The sequence below is a fragment of the Esox lucius genome, chromosome 16, assembly GCF_011004845.1.
Source record: "Esox lucius isolate fEsoLuc1 chromosome 16, fEsoLuc1.pri, whole genome shotgun sequence".
Taxonomy (NCBI): Eukaryota; Metazoa; Chordata; class Actinopteri; order Esociformes; family Esocidae; genus Esox; species Esox lucius.
In genome coordinates, this window is record NC_047584.1 from 11,767,590 (window position 1) to 11,780,597 (window position 13,008).

The window sequence follows — 13,008 nt, forward strand, 5'->3', positions numbered from 1 at the left end:
GGGGCTGGGTGGGGGTTTAGGGAAGGGCAGGGTGAGGGTTTAGGGATGGCTGCCATCTTCATTAGTGAGATGATACACAATACAGAGTGGATTGCACTGAAGTATCTGCAAGCTTGCTTTTTCTCCCCAGAGCAAGGTGGTCAGGATCTGACCCCTTTGTGAAACATAATATAGTATATTGATATAGTAATGTGAGCATCGGCAATAGTTCAACAGTCAATACTATTATTCATTTGGCGAGGAAATGGTTTCTGGATTTTGTGTGTATAAGTGTGTATAAGCCATAGCTCTCTTCTGAAATGCAGCACACATACTATCATTCTGGCTGAAACATGAATTCGACTTTTCCCCCACTCAGCAATAAGGCTGTAAGACCAGGGATCATCATACAGGGAAAACACATTTCCCAAAATGTCAGTTTTATTAAAATAAATGACCTTTTTTTTGGGATCAGCCACAGTGTCTTGTAGAGCAAGAAATGTAATTGTCTGTCTGGCTTTGATCCTCATTCTAGTATACAAACCCGATTCCAAAAAAGTTGGGACACTGTACAATTGTGAATAAAAACAGATTGCAATGATGTGGAAGTTTCAAATTTAAATATTTTATTCAGAATACAACATAAACTGAGAACATTTATCACTTTAAGGGAAAAATAAGTTGATTTTAAATTTCATGGCATCAACACATCTCAAAAAAGTTGGGACAAGGCCATGTTTACCACTGTGTGGCATCCCCTCTTCGTTTTATAACAGACTGCAAACGTCTGGGGACTGAGGAGACAAGTTGCTCAAGTTTATGAATAGGAATGTTGTCCCATTCTTGTCTATAACAGGCTTCTAGTTGCTCAACTGTCTTAGGTCTTCTTTGTCGCACCTTCCTCTTTATGATGAGCCCAATGTTTTCTATGGGTGAAAGATCCGGACTGCAGGCTGGCCATTTCAGTACCCGGATCCTTCTTCTATGCAGCCATGACATTGTAATTGATGCAGTATGTGGTCTAGCATTGTCATGTTGGAAAATGCAAGGTCTTCCCAGAAAGAGACGACATCTGGATGAGAGCATATGTTGTTCTAGAACTTGGATATAACTGTCAGCATTGATGGTGCCTTTCCAGATGTGTAGGCTGCCCATGCCACACGCACTCATGCAACCCCATACCATCAGAGATGCAGGATCCTGAACTGAGCGCTGATAACAACTTGGGTTGTCCTTGTCCTCTTTAGTCCGGGTGACATGGTGTCCCAGTTTTCCAAAATGAACTTCACATTTTGATTCGTCTGACCACAGAACACTTTTCCACTTTGCCACAATCCATTTTAAATGATCCTTGGCCCAGAGAAAACACCTGCACTTCTGGATCTTGTTTAGATACGGCTTATTTTTTTACCTATAGAGTTTTAGCCGGCAACAGCGAATGGCACGGTGGATTGTGTTCACCAACAATGTTTTCTGAAAGTATTCCTGAGCCCATGTTGTGATTTCCATTACAGTATCATTCCTGTATGTGATGCAGTGCCATCTGAGGGCCCGAAGATCACGGGCATCCAGTATGGTTTCCGGCCTTGACCCTTACGCACAGAGATTGTTCCAGATTCTCTGAATCTTTGGATGATATTATGCACTGTAGATGATGATAACTTCAAACTCTTAGCAATTTTTCTCTGAGAAACTCATTTCTGATATTGCTCCACTATTTTTCACCGCAGCATTGGGGGAATTGGTGATCCTCTGCCCATCTTGACTTCTGAGAGACACTGCCACTCTGATAGGCTCTTTTTATACCCAATCATGTTGCCAGTTGACATAATACATTGCAAATTGGTCTTCCAGCTGTTCCTTATCTGTACATTTAACTTTTCCAGCCTCTTATTGCTACCTGTCCCAACTTTTTTGGAATGTGTAGCTCTCATGAAATCCAAAATGAGCCAATATTTGGCATGACAGTACAAAATGTCTCACTTTCAACATTCGGTATGTTATCTATATTCTGTTGTGAATTAAATATACGTTTATGAGATTTGTAAATTATTCCATTCCTTTTTTACTCACAATTTGTACAGTGTCCCAACTTTTTTGGAATCGGGTTTGTAGTTTATCTAGTATCAGAACATCAAACATCATATTTACTATTAAGGTGATCGGGGATATGAAGTGATCCAGAATGAAGTCTTTGTATTGGTAGAGTCAGAGGACACAGGAGGTGTTCTGAGAGTTTCAGGCTGACTGGGATCAGCAAGGGCTTGGAGCACTGAGCAAGTCATGAGTGTTGCCTGATAAACTCAAGCCAAGCCTCCTTGACGCTCATAGATAACAGCCTAGTGACCTAGAAGTGTGTGAATCTTGATGCAATATATTTAAAATGTATATTTAGATGCATTTAGGACCCATGTGGAACATAAGAAAGTGGCCATGCGTTTTGAAATGTAAAGATGATTCACATGACGCGTGTGCATAGTTTTTAGCTGCTATGTATTTTTTCGGTGTTGGCTCGCCTGGTGATGGGGGTCAACGCAAGGCGGCCTGTGACCAAAACATTTTCCAGCATGTCACTCTGGCGTGCGTCAGACGAGCACTTCTTCCTGCCCTGTGTCAAGAGGCACCGACAGATATCACATTTCGGTTCTAATCTTCACTTCTTCCCTGTATTCATACAGCTGATTTGAGATTGGCTTTTCCGAAAATGTCGCCTACCTTGTAGGAGTTGGTGTTTGTTTTTTCTTTTCTGAAAATGCATCAACATGCAGAAAGGGTTTATTCAGACGTTGGCCGCGGCTGCACGCAGTGTGCTGTTCTGGTGCCTGCATTGTTCTCATGCAGAAATACTGTTCATCTTTTTGTGCTGACTTGATGCGCATTGGACAGTGTGGTGTGCTGTATATGATGTGGGGTGTCGTTTGGCTGTCTTGTCCCTTACTTCTTAGTGTCTCAACAATAAGGTAGTAAATAATAGTTATTTGTAATAATGGAAAGATTCCCACAGCAATACATTTGATCTTTACTGCTGGTGCCTGGCGATAACATAACTGCCTCATTGGATTTTGGTGGGTTTAAAAAAGTAACTAGACTTGATTTGTCATTATTATCTGCATATTTTTTGTAACTTTTTCTAAAGCGGTACCGTTTTACTGCTGAGAGTAACTAGCTTAGTTCACTCTGAACACAGTGCTCGCTGTGGTTCGCAAACTGAGAGCATAAATGTAAAAACAGGGAACATGTGGTTTGATGTTAACTGGTGGGTAATGCCTAATTCCATTAAGGAGGCAACTGAACGGCAAACAAATGGCAGGCCACTATTTGTTCTGAAATGTTTTATCCTTACTAAAAAATGGTGATCAAGTTATTGTGTACCTTTTAATTTAGTGGAATTATATTATTGGACAATGAGTCTGTAATAAACCATATATAAACCATTTATAAACAGTTTGTTTAATATTTCTAAGTAGTTTATGACAGACTGGTAATATAGTTTTAATATTAGTGTTAACTGATATTAGACATGTGGTCAGTATGCCATTTAAATATAGTCTTCCTGTGGGTTTACAAGTTCTTTACATTCTTTGGTTCTTTCCAAGACCGTGACATCCCAGTTACTTACCAATCTTCCCCTAGTCACTATCAGTAGGGATAAGCACCCCTCATTATCCTTCAGTAGGGCTAAGCCTGCCGATCCTCCCTTAGTAGGGTCAAGTCTCCCCCATCTTCCTTCGGTAGGGTTAAGTCTCTGTCATCCTTCCTCAATAGGGTTAAGTCTCCCCATCCTCTCCTAGTAGGAATAAGTCTCCCAATCTTCTCCCAGTTGGAATAAGTCACTCCATCCTCTCTCAGTAGGAATACGTCTCCCCATCTGCTCTCAGTAGGACTTAGTTTTCCGATTCAGTAGGGCTGTCTCCCTCATCCTTCCCCAATAGGGCTAAGTCTACCTCATCCTCCCTCAGTAGTGATGCCTCCCTCATACTCTCCGGTATTGCTGAGTCTGAAGTAATGGAAAGACAGACCGGCTGGCTGGCTTGTATAATGTTCCAAAGTGGACTGATTGGCTGACTGAATTCAGTGAATGTTGCTTTGTAAAATAACTTCACTTTCTGCTGAACCACAGGGCAGGTTGTCTACCAGTAAAGTGACACACTGTTGCTTAAATGTATAAGGGAAGGCTATTCATTTTAAAGTCTAGTTTTAGAGACAGTCCTTTGTGAAAGGTGTACAAATTATTTTTCCCCACATTGCAAGTGAGGATGGACTATGGATCTGTTTCCACCCATTAGTTAACATGCACTCATGTATGTAAGTTAAGAACTTGTGATATCTCACCACTGGTTCCATTTTGATGAAACATGACTGCATGGGAAAGGCTGCTGATTTTTTATCTCTTTCACCTCTCTCAGGGAAACAAGTGAATAAATGTAATTTATTGATAGTGTGGAAGAAGGGCAGAAATGCTTGTTATATTTTGCCTCAGCAGCCATGGAGAGGAGAGGAATCTGGGTCCATTTGGTTTGTAGCAGAGGATGGGAGAGGTTGGGCTGAAGTAACACACTGAAACTGGTTTACCCACCTATTGGTCTTTATTGGAAGAAACTGAGTAGTGGGAGCTTTGAACATTTCAAATAATGTTATCAAGAACAACAAAAGAAACAACAGTACAGAATCTGAGGGAAAATCATTTTGAGCGTGTATTATTATAATTATATTATCAGTTGAATAGAAATATCAAAAGATTGTTTATTCAGCTTAATTAAAACTAAATAGAATGCAAACAGAAAAACAAAGAAAATCTAATCTAACCCAAAACAGAAATAGCCCCCAACTACCTATTCCCCCAGAATCTACACCACCGTTCATAATTATTTTAGAATATATTTTATCCATCCAGAATGAATCATAGCGGGTGTTCCTCTTCTGCACTGTTCAGCCAGTCCTGTATGAGAAGGAAAAGTTCAGACACTGTCTCCTTGTTCACTTCCAAAAGCAGAAGCCACGTCACAGACTTGCTTTCCATTTCCCCTGAAAACCAGAACACCCATTGGGACACAGCACAGGATAGATTGATGGGTTGTTTATTTTCAGGAGTGACTGTGGATCTATATTTTACAGGATCATCGCACTAAAGATCCTGAAGCTTTTGCACACATGTTTACTGTGTATGTTCTGCTTATAGAGAACAGACTACTCTGGCGAATGTGGCTTGTTTTATAAGTTAGATTCAAACTGAGTTCGTTTCTGTAAGATCACAATGATGATAATTTCGGTTTATAACAGAACCAAATAGTTATAGTATTAATAGTAATACGTTTATTGTCTGCCACAGCATTTCTCACTCATGTGGCATGCGATTAGAATGAATGGATGTTGTTGCCCTGGCTGGATTGGTGTTGCCTTCGCTGGGGTCTGCCATGTGACAGGCTGTGTCTTTAATTAACACTACACCCATAAGCTAGTATATATTTGAATATATTCAAACTAGCTTAGTTTGAATAGTTTTGAATATTTGAATATTTCGCTACTCAACAGTTTGAATATTTCGCTACTCACCATTAAGCATTGTGTTAAACCGACTAACGTTTCTTATTAAGTTTACTTCAACCTAAAATAGCATCTATGAATTGTATGGCTTTTTCCACTGGCCGTTGTAACTGCTTATTAGCCAATAGCTTTACTAGTATCTATTAACTTACTACTTGGAATAGTCATAAGAATTGAGCAATTGCTAGCGAGACTGAAGATGAACTTTACACTGCCAAACCTATTTCATTTCATGGCACAACAACATTTGTTTTCCTTTTATTCGTGAATGACATTGATACAGGTGACTATCAATATAGGTGATGATAACTGACTTTTTTGTCAAGTGAAAAGACGAGAGAATCGTAGAAACCCCTTTTCCATGAAAGAATAGCTTTCAGTGTTTTTCCTGGGTATTATGCTCACCGCTGATACACAGAGAAACATGATACTGTGCCACGTTACAACATCCTCTGCTTGCTTTACTCAGTACTGTGAAGAAAGGCCCTGCGCCACCAGCCCCTATGGAAAATAGGCCAGAGGCATGACCTCATATGGTATCTACATAACACTACAGTTGTGCTAGAAGGTTTGGGTACCCTTGGAGAATTGGTAAAATACAGCTCTGGAAAAACTGAGAGACCACTGCACCTTTTTCTTTTCTTCCCAAAAAGTTGGAAATGAAGGTTTTGAGTGAGGAACAGAAGGGTTAAAATTAAGAGACCACTGCAAATTGAACGCTTTCGTTCCTCATTCAAAACATTCCTTTTCAACTTTTTTGGAAAGGAAAGAAAAAGTGCAGTGGTCTCTTAATTTTTTCCAGAGCTGTATGTGCAATTTGTAAAGAAAACATGAATGAGCAGGCAAAATACCTGTCTTTTATTTCTTATGGGATTCATATTCAACTGCAGGTTATAACAGAATGGAAAAAAATTAACTGATCCCTGTTCAAAAGTCTGCATACCCTTATTTCTTAATAATGTGTATTGCCTCCTTTAGCATCAATGACAGCATGCAATCTTTTGTATTAGTTGTCTATGAGGCCCTAAATTCTTGCATGTGGTATACCTGCCATATCGTCTTGGCAAAATGCCTCCAAGTCATGCAGAGTCTTTGGTTGTCTTGCATGAACCGCATGTTTGAGATCTCCCCAGAGTGGCTTGATGGTATTAAGGTCAGGAGACTGTGATGGCCACTCCAGAACCTTCACCTTTTTCTGATGTAACCATTGGAGGGGCAACTTGCCCTTGTGCTTAGGGTCATTGTCATGCTGGAAAGTCCAAGAGCGTCCCATGTGCAGCTTTCGTGCAGAAGAATGCAAATTGTCTGCCAGTATTTTCTGATAACATGCTGCATTCATCAAAACATCAGTGAGTCACCACCATGCTTCACAGTGGGGATGGTATTCGGTTCACTGTAGGCCTTGTTGACCCCTCTCCAAACATAGCGCTTAAGGTTGTGACCATAAAGCTCTATTTTGGTCTTGTCACTTCAAATTACAGTGTGCCAGAAGCTGTGAGGCGTGTCCAGTTGTTGTCGAGCATATGGTAACCATGTTTTTTTGTGGCACTGGAACACTAAAGGCTTCTTTCTGGCAACTTGACCATGCAGCTAATTTTTGTTCAAGTATTGTTGTGTTGGGCTCCTTGCAACAACCACACTGTCTTTTTCAAGAGCAGCCACACTTATGCAACCAGGTTATTGCAAGGTTTTTATTTTTCATTTTTCCCCGTCGAAGATTTCAGTTTGTTTTTCAATTGAATTGTTCACGTTAAAGGTGGAAAAAGTTCTGACATGATTTATCTTTGTCTCATTCTTTCACATCACAAGTACCTGGCATTTTAACAGGGGTGTGTAGACTTTTTATATCCACTGTATTTACTGTGGGTCCTCAAGCCTGCGAAGCTCCATACACCTCACTGTGCAGAGCCGTAGCAGGAGTTCTTCACGCGGCATGGGAAAACGATAAAGACACGGACTCATTTTGAAAGAGGTCAAGGGCCGGAGCTGGGGAGCCTGTTTACAGTGCGACGGGGGAAGCGGACGGACAGCAGAAGTTGCGGTCGTTATAAAGCCCAGGACACACGCGGTGTGTCGACCGGGTTTCAAGGCCGGGGATTGGAAGGAACTCTCCCAGGGAGAGTTCGTTCTAATCGAATGGGAATGTGCCTTGTCATCCTCTCTTTAGCAAAATCCCGCTTTGAGACCCAGGGCCGACTGATGCCAGTTGTGCGCCGCGCTGTTAATGGGATCGTCGTCACCGGCGCTGCTAACGTCTCGCAGCACCTTCGTCAGGAGGCCCGAAATAGAGTCCCCTCGGCCCCCCTTCTGAGTCCTCCGCCCCCTCACACCAGGCGGTGTGTGCAGGCATTTTAAGGCTTCGCTGCATGCTCTTGGTGTGTCTGAGTGGCTTGTGAAGCTGTGTCTCTCTCTCTGTCTCTTTCTTTGTCCTTCTTCATGCGTGTGCACGCTTGACACTAGCCGCTTGCACGCTCGCACGCTAGCACGCACGCTCAGTCATTCACACATAACCTGTACGCGCGTGCATACTGATGCGGGACAGGAATACACACACCCTTTTAGAAACATGCTGCTGTTTCTGTGTGTTATCCATCCAGTCACCTTACACCCACATACAGTACCATTCAGGTGTTTGGGGTCACTTAAAAATGGCGACTGCTCTTTTAAATTTTGTTTACAGAAAAGCACTTTTTGGCAGAGTTTTTGGCAGAGTTGCAAAGAAAAAGCCATATCTCAGACTGGCCCGATGGGCAAATGAACACAGACACTGGACAGAGGAAGAACCCTGCCTAGAAGGCCAACATCCTGGAGTTGCGTCTTCACTGTTGAGGTTGAGACTGGTGTTTTGTGGGTACTATTTAATGAAGCTGCCGGTTGAGGACCTGTGATTTATCTGTTTCTCTAACTAGACACTAATGTATTTGTCCTCTTGCTCAGTTGTGCACCGGGGCCTCCCACTCCTCTTTCTCTTTTGGTTAGAGACAGTTTGTGTTGTGCTGTGAAGGCAGTAGTACACATTGTAAACAAAATCTTCAGTCTCTTGGCAAATTCTGGCATGGAATAGTTTTCATTTCTCAGAAAAAGAATAGACTGAAAAAAAAGTTGTTTGTTTCTGGACATTTTGAGCTTGCAATCGACAGACTCTGATGCTGAAGAAACTGAACAAGTCTAAAGAAAGCCAGTTTTTATTTTATAACAGTTTTCAGCTCTGCTAACATAATCACCAAAGGGTTTTCTAATGATTAATTAGTCTTTAAAAACGATCAACTTGGGTTAGCAAACACAACGTGCCATTGGAACACAGAACTGGTGGTTGTTGATAATGGACCTCTGTATGCCTATGTAGATATTCCATTAAAAATAAGCAATTTCCAGCTACAATAGTCATTTACAACAGTAACAATTTCTACACTGTATTTCTGATAAGTTTGATGTTATTTTAATGGTCAAACAATGTGCATGTCTTTTAGAAACAAGGACATTTCTAAGTGACCCCAAACATTTGAATGGTAGTTTATACTATTTGGACACTGACACAATTGGACACTGACACAATTTTCATAATTTTGCCTCTGTACGCTACCAAAATGGATTTGAAATGAAAAAACCGAGATGCAATTGAAGTGCAGACTTTTAGCTCTAATTCAAGGGATTGTTCTACACTTGGCTGGATGTTGTGTAGGGGATTGGAAAGGATCCTATGATCATCCACCACTGTTGTCTTTCGTGGACGTCCAGGCCTTTTTGTGTTGCAGAGCTCACCAGTGTGTTTTCTTTTTATCAGAATGTACCAAACTGTTGATTTGGCCTTTCCAAATGGTCCTGCTATTTCACTGATGGATTTTGAAATAATGAAGGAATAGCCCACACCTGTCCATGAAACAGCTTTTGGGTCAATTGTCCAATTACTTTTGGTCCCTTCAAAAAGAGGGGGCTACATATTATAGAGCTGTAATTCCTTAACCCTTCCTGCAATTTGGATGTGAATACCCTCAAATTAAAGCTAAGATAGGGTCTTCCTTTTCATACGGATGACCGTTTGGCTGGGTTTCAGTGAGGAGGCAGTAGCTGCGATGTAATCACCAAGATGAAGCAGCCATGGAGCTGCCATTCACGTGACATCACTACGTGACAGGTTTTCATGCTTATGTCACACAAATGACTTCACCCAACACAATCCCCATGATACCGCTAATTGCACTGAAACAGTTTTTTACGTAAAAAAAAATCTTTAGATATTTTTTTTTTTTAATCTGACCTATGAGATTAAAAAAGCCCATATTCATTATTTAACTGTAACTTATATATTTTGGTAAACAGCCAAAATAACAAAACATGTGTCAGTGTCCCATTATTTCTGGACATAACTGTATGTACACAAACCCCAACTTCTAGTACTTATCTATTCCTGTCTCTTACTTATGAACTTGGTGTTGTTTGAATTGGCACATACCTAAGTGTATTCATTTCAAATTACTTATACCTATTGTTTACTAAGCATGTGACAAATGCAGTTACATTTGATTCTCTGACAGCTTATATCTTTTTTGTCTCTGCTTTTCTCACTCCCTCTGCCTTCACTTTCTGTTCCTCCCACCTTATTCTGATCCCCTACTCTTCTCTTTCATTACCAGCTGTCCCCCTATCTTCCTCTATCTCTTCCTCACTCTCTCATTCCCTCTGTCTGTTTTGACTGGGTGGGTGGGTGTTGTACAAGGGCTCTCTCCCAGCAACCCCTGACTCATTGCTAATAAGGGAGATAGTAGTGTGTGTGTGTGTGTGTGTGTGAGTGTGTGTGTTTGAGTGTGTGGTATCGGGGGGGGGGGGGGGGGGGGGGGGCAGCTTTCCTGATCGTAATGACATGAGACTGGCTCTGCCTGAGGCTGGGTGAGGGGTGAGCCACAGAACCCACCCCCACTCTGGGAAGTAACACAAACAGAAGGGACACACTATCTTTTCCTCCCCCTCTCTCTGTCTCTCTCTCTATTTTTCTCCTCTCTGTCTGTCTCTCTTCCTGTTTCTCTCTTCATCTGCGTGTCTCCCCCTTTTCTCCCTGTCTCTCATTGTCTTATTCCATTCAGACCTGTGCTCTTCTGAGAAAGGACTATTGAATGCATAAGCAATAGGCTTCTTTGATCTAGGAATCAAACAATCCCGCACTAAAGTAGCACGCCGCTTGAAGGTTAATTAACCTTGTTGCACAAGGCCAAACGAGACAGCAGACCCGGAGCAAGCGGCCTTTGAACCTTTTCGATGAATTCATCACACTGCGTCTTCCAGTGAATCTGGTGTAAGTTTTAATGACGAACCACACTGAACTCCACACCATGTTGGTAATCTGCACTGGCACTGCGTCAAAGTTGTAACACTCGTCCGCTCCGCTTCATTCAGCCTGAGCCGTAATGACCTAACCGGAAACGCTTGAGGATAGGAAGAATACTAGATATACTTTAAGTAGATCAGCATCCAATCATACTTCATCATACGAAAATACATGCCGAAGCAGGCACCGTTGCACTTCATTTTGTTAGCCGTTGCTAGAAGAAGAGATCTCAGTGACTTTGAGAGAGCGGTTATTGGTGGGGCACGTTTGGCAGGAGTTTAAGTAACTCAGACATGACTCCCCTTCCTCCCACTGCGCCATGCTTTTGTTGTTGGGACCTCATTCTTTTTCCATGCCTTAGTGATTTCTGTTGCTTTGTCAAAGTCGCTTCTGAAGATTGTATTGTATTGTATTAATCAGTTAGAATCCATTGTGGAATTTAGTGTGGAAGGATGGTTTCACATCCCTCCAATAGAGCTGCTGCAACATGTAGAATATTTGCCAAGGCGGACTGAAGCTGTTCCTTCTCGTCCAGTCTTGACCCCGCCTTTCTCTCTTTATTCCCACTCTCTCTGCTTAATGTGGTTTTCAGTTTGATCACTTCAACTGAGTGGCCAGGCGGCTCTCTACTCTCCAGCTGTGGGCTTCCAAAACCTTCCTGTATTTGGAAACTGTGTTTAATCAGGGTTCCTTTGATCCTGCTCGGAGAGGCATATTCCCAGCCATGTAACTCACGAATGCCATCCAGCTAACACCTGCCTTTTAGGCCCAACATATTCTGGCAATATTAGCGCATATCTATTTATGTTGGTTTTTCCCTTAATTTGTAGCAATTTGTATCGCTTCAATACAATAACTGACCTGTGGAAGCCCAGGGGAAATGTGCCAGTAACAGCGATGACGCCTGCCAAGGGGGTCCGACGGCCAGAATGTTTCACCTTTATAATCCTGTCCTCCTGCAGGGTTCAGCTGATTCCTACACTAGCCGACCATCTGACTCCGATGTCTCTCTGGAGGAGGAACCGGCAGGAGGCAAGCTGGAAAAGGAGCAGCAGGCTGCTGTACAGCTGGAGAAGGCCAAGGTGAGACAGACCACATGCAGTGTGTCCAAATGTGAAGCCTTACTGTCTCACTACTGTACCATCACAGACACATGGTAGGTTCCATCACCGGAGTACAGTAGGTCCCACCTGGCGGGGATGAGGGAAATGCTGTACTGTAGGAGGGCCAGTGTTCAGCCAGTCTCTTGCATTGCGGAATGGTGGACATGAACAAGTCGGAATGCAGAGGGTTTTTTGTTCTTTTCTGTTAGATTGTGACCACAGAACTTAACTCATACAAAGAAAAATCACCAACATAGGGTTGTCTAAAGTAGCTCAATGGTAACTGATCAAAAAGAAAACCCATGTATTCCAAAAAGCGATTTTTCCTTCATCTCAACAATAGAGACTGAGACTGGTCTGGCATGGAAATGACAACAATACGTCCTCACGTTACTGACAAGAGGACAGCACTCAACAACTGTACACTTTATTTAGAGAGCAAGCTGAGTAATATCCATCACTAGAATACTGACGAGAGCTGCGCAGTTGGTCCTCGTTCCTAAATGTCTTCGTACTCTCTTGCTTTCGGGGATCATTTCTTGTTCAGCTTCTCAGCCTGCCATGGTTTTATAAGCAGAAAAACAACAGCAAACAGCAGCAGGTGTAATCATATGCTGTCTGCTCTTACTCACTGGTCTGGCTGAGGACGTCCGCTGGGTACCTATGTCATCCAGCCTTACGATTTACGCTCACAAATTATTACAAACAGCAGGTTTTGCCCACAAGTGTATCTAGCTAATGGTATTTCCTGTATATTTTTAGGCCAAGGCAGTGGCTTTTGCTGTAAAGACAAATGTCAGTTACTGTGGAGCCCTGGATGAAGATGTCCCTGTGGCAGGAACGGCCATTTCCTTTGATGCCAAGGACTTCTTGCACATTAAAGAGGTACAGTATGTAAACGCTCTTGTGACCAGATTATTTGTGTAAACGGTAAGAATCTGTCACGGCTCGCTTAGAATGGTGATATCATAAGAACCAGTAATTCCTGTTTTTATTTCATACTGATAACAGTCACGTGAAAATGTAAGTACACCCCCTGGATATTTGTATTTGTTTTAT

General features: G+C 42.1%; 1 protein-coding gene across 3 annotated transcripts in view; it reads left to right on the top strand.

The window, feature by feature from the left end:
- Window positions 1-13,008, top strand: part of cacnb4a (calcium channel, voltage-dependent, beta 4a subunit) — a 38,516-nt gene that overhangs the window by 12,247 nt on the left and 13,261 nt on the right. For all 3 annotated transcript variants that reach the window (XM_010879719.5, XM_010879720.4, XM_010879721.4), the window contains 2 exons: window positions 11,809-11,928; window positions 12,712-12,834. In XM_010879719.5, coding sequence (XP_010878021.3) covers window positions 11,809-11,928; window positions 12,712-12,834 — 243 coding nt within the window. The remainder of the gene's footprint in view (window positions 1-11,808; window positions 11,929-12,711; window positions 12,835-13,008) is intronic.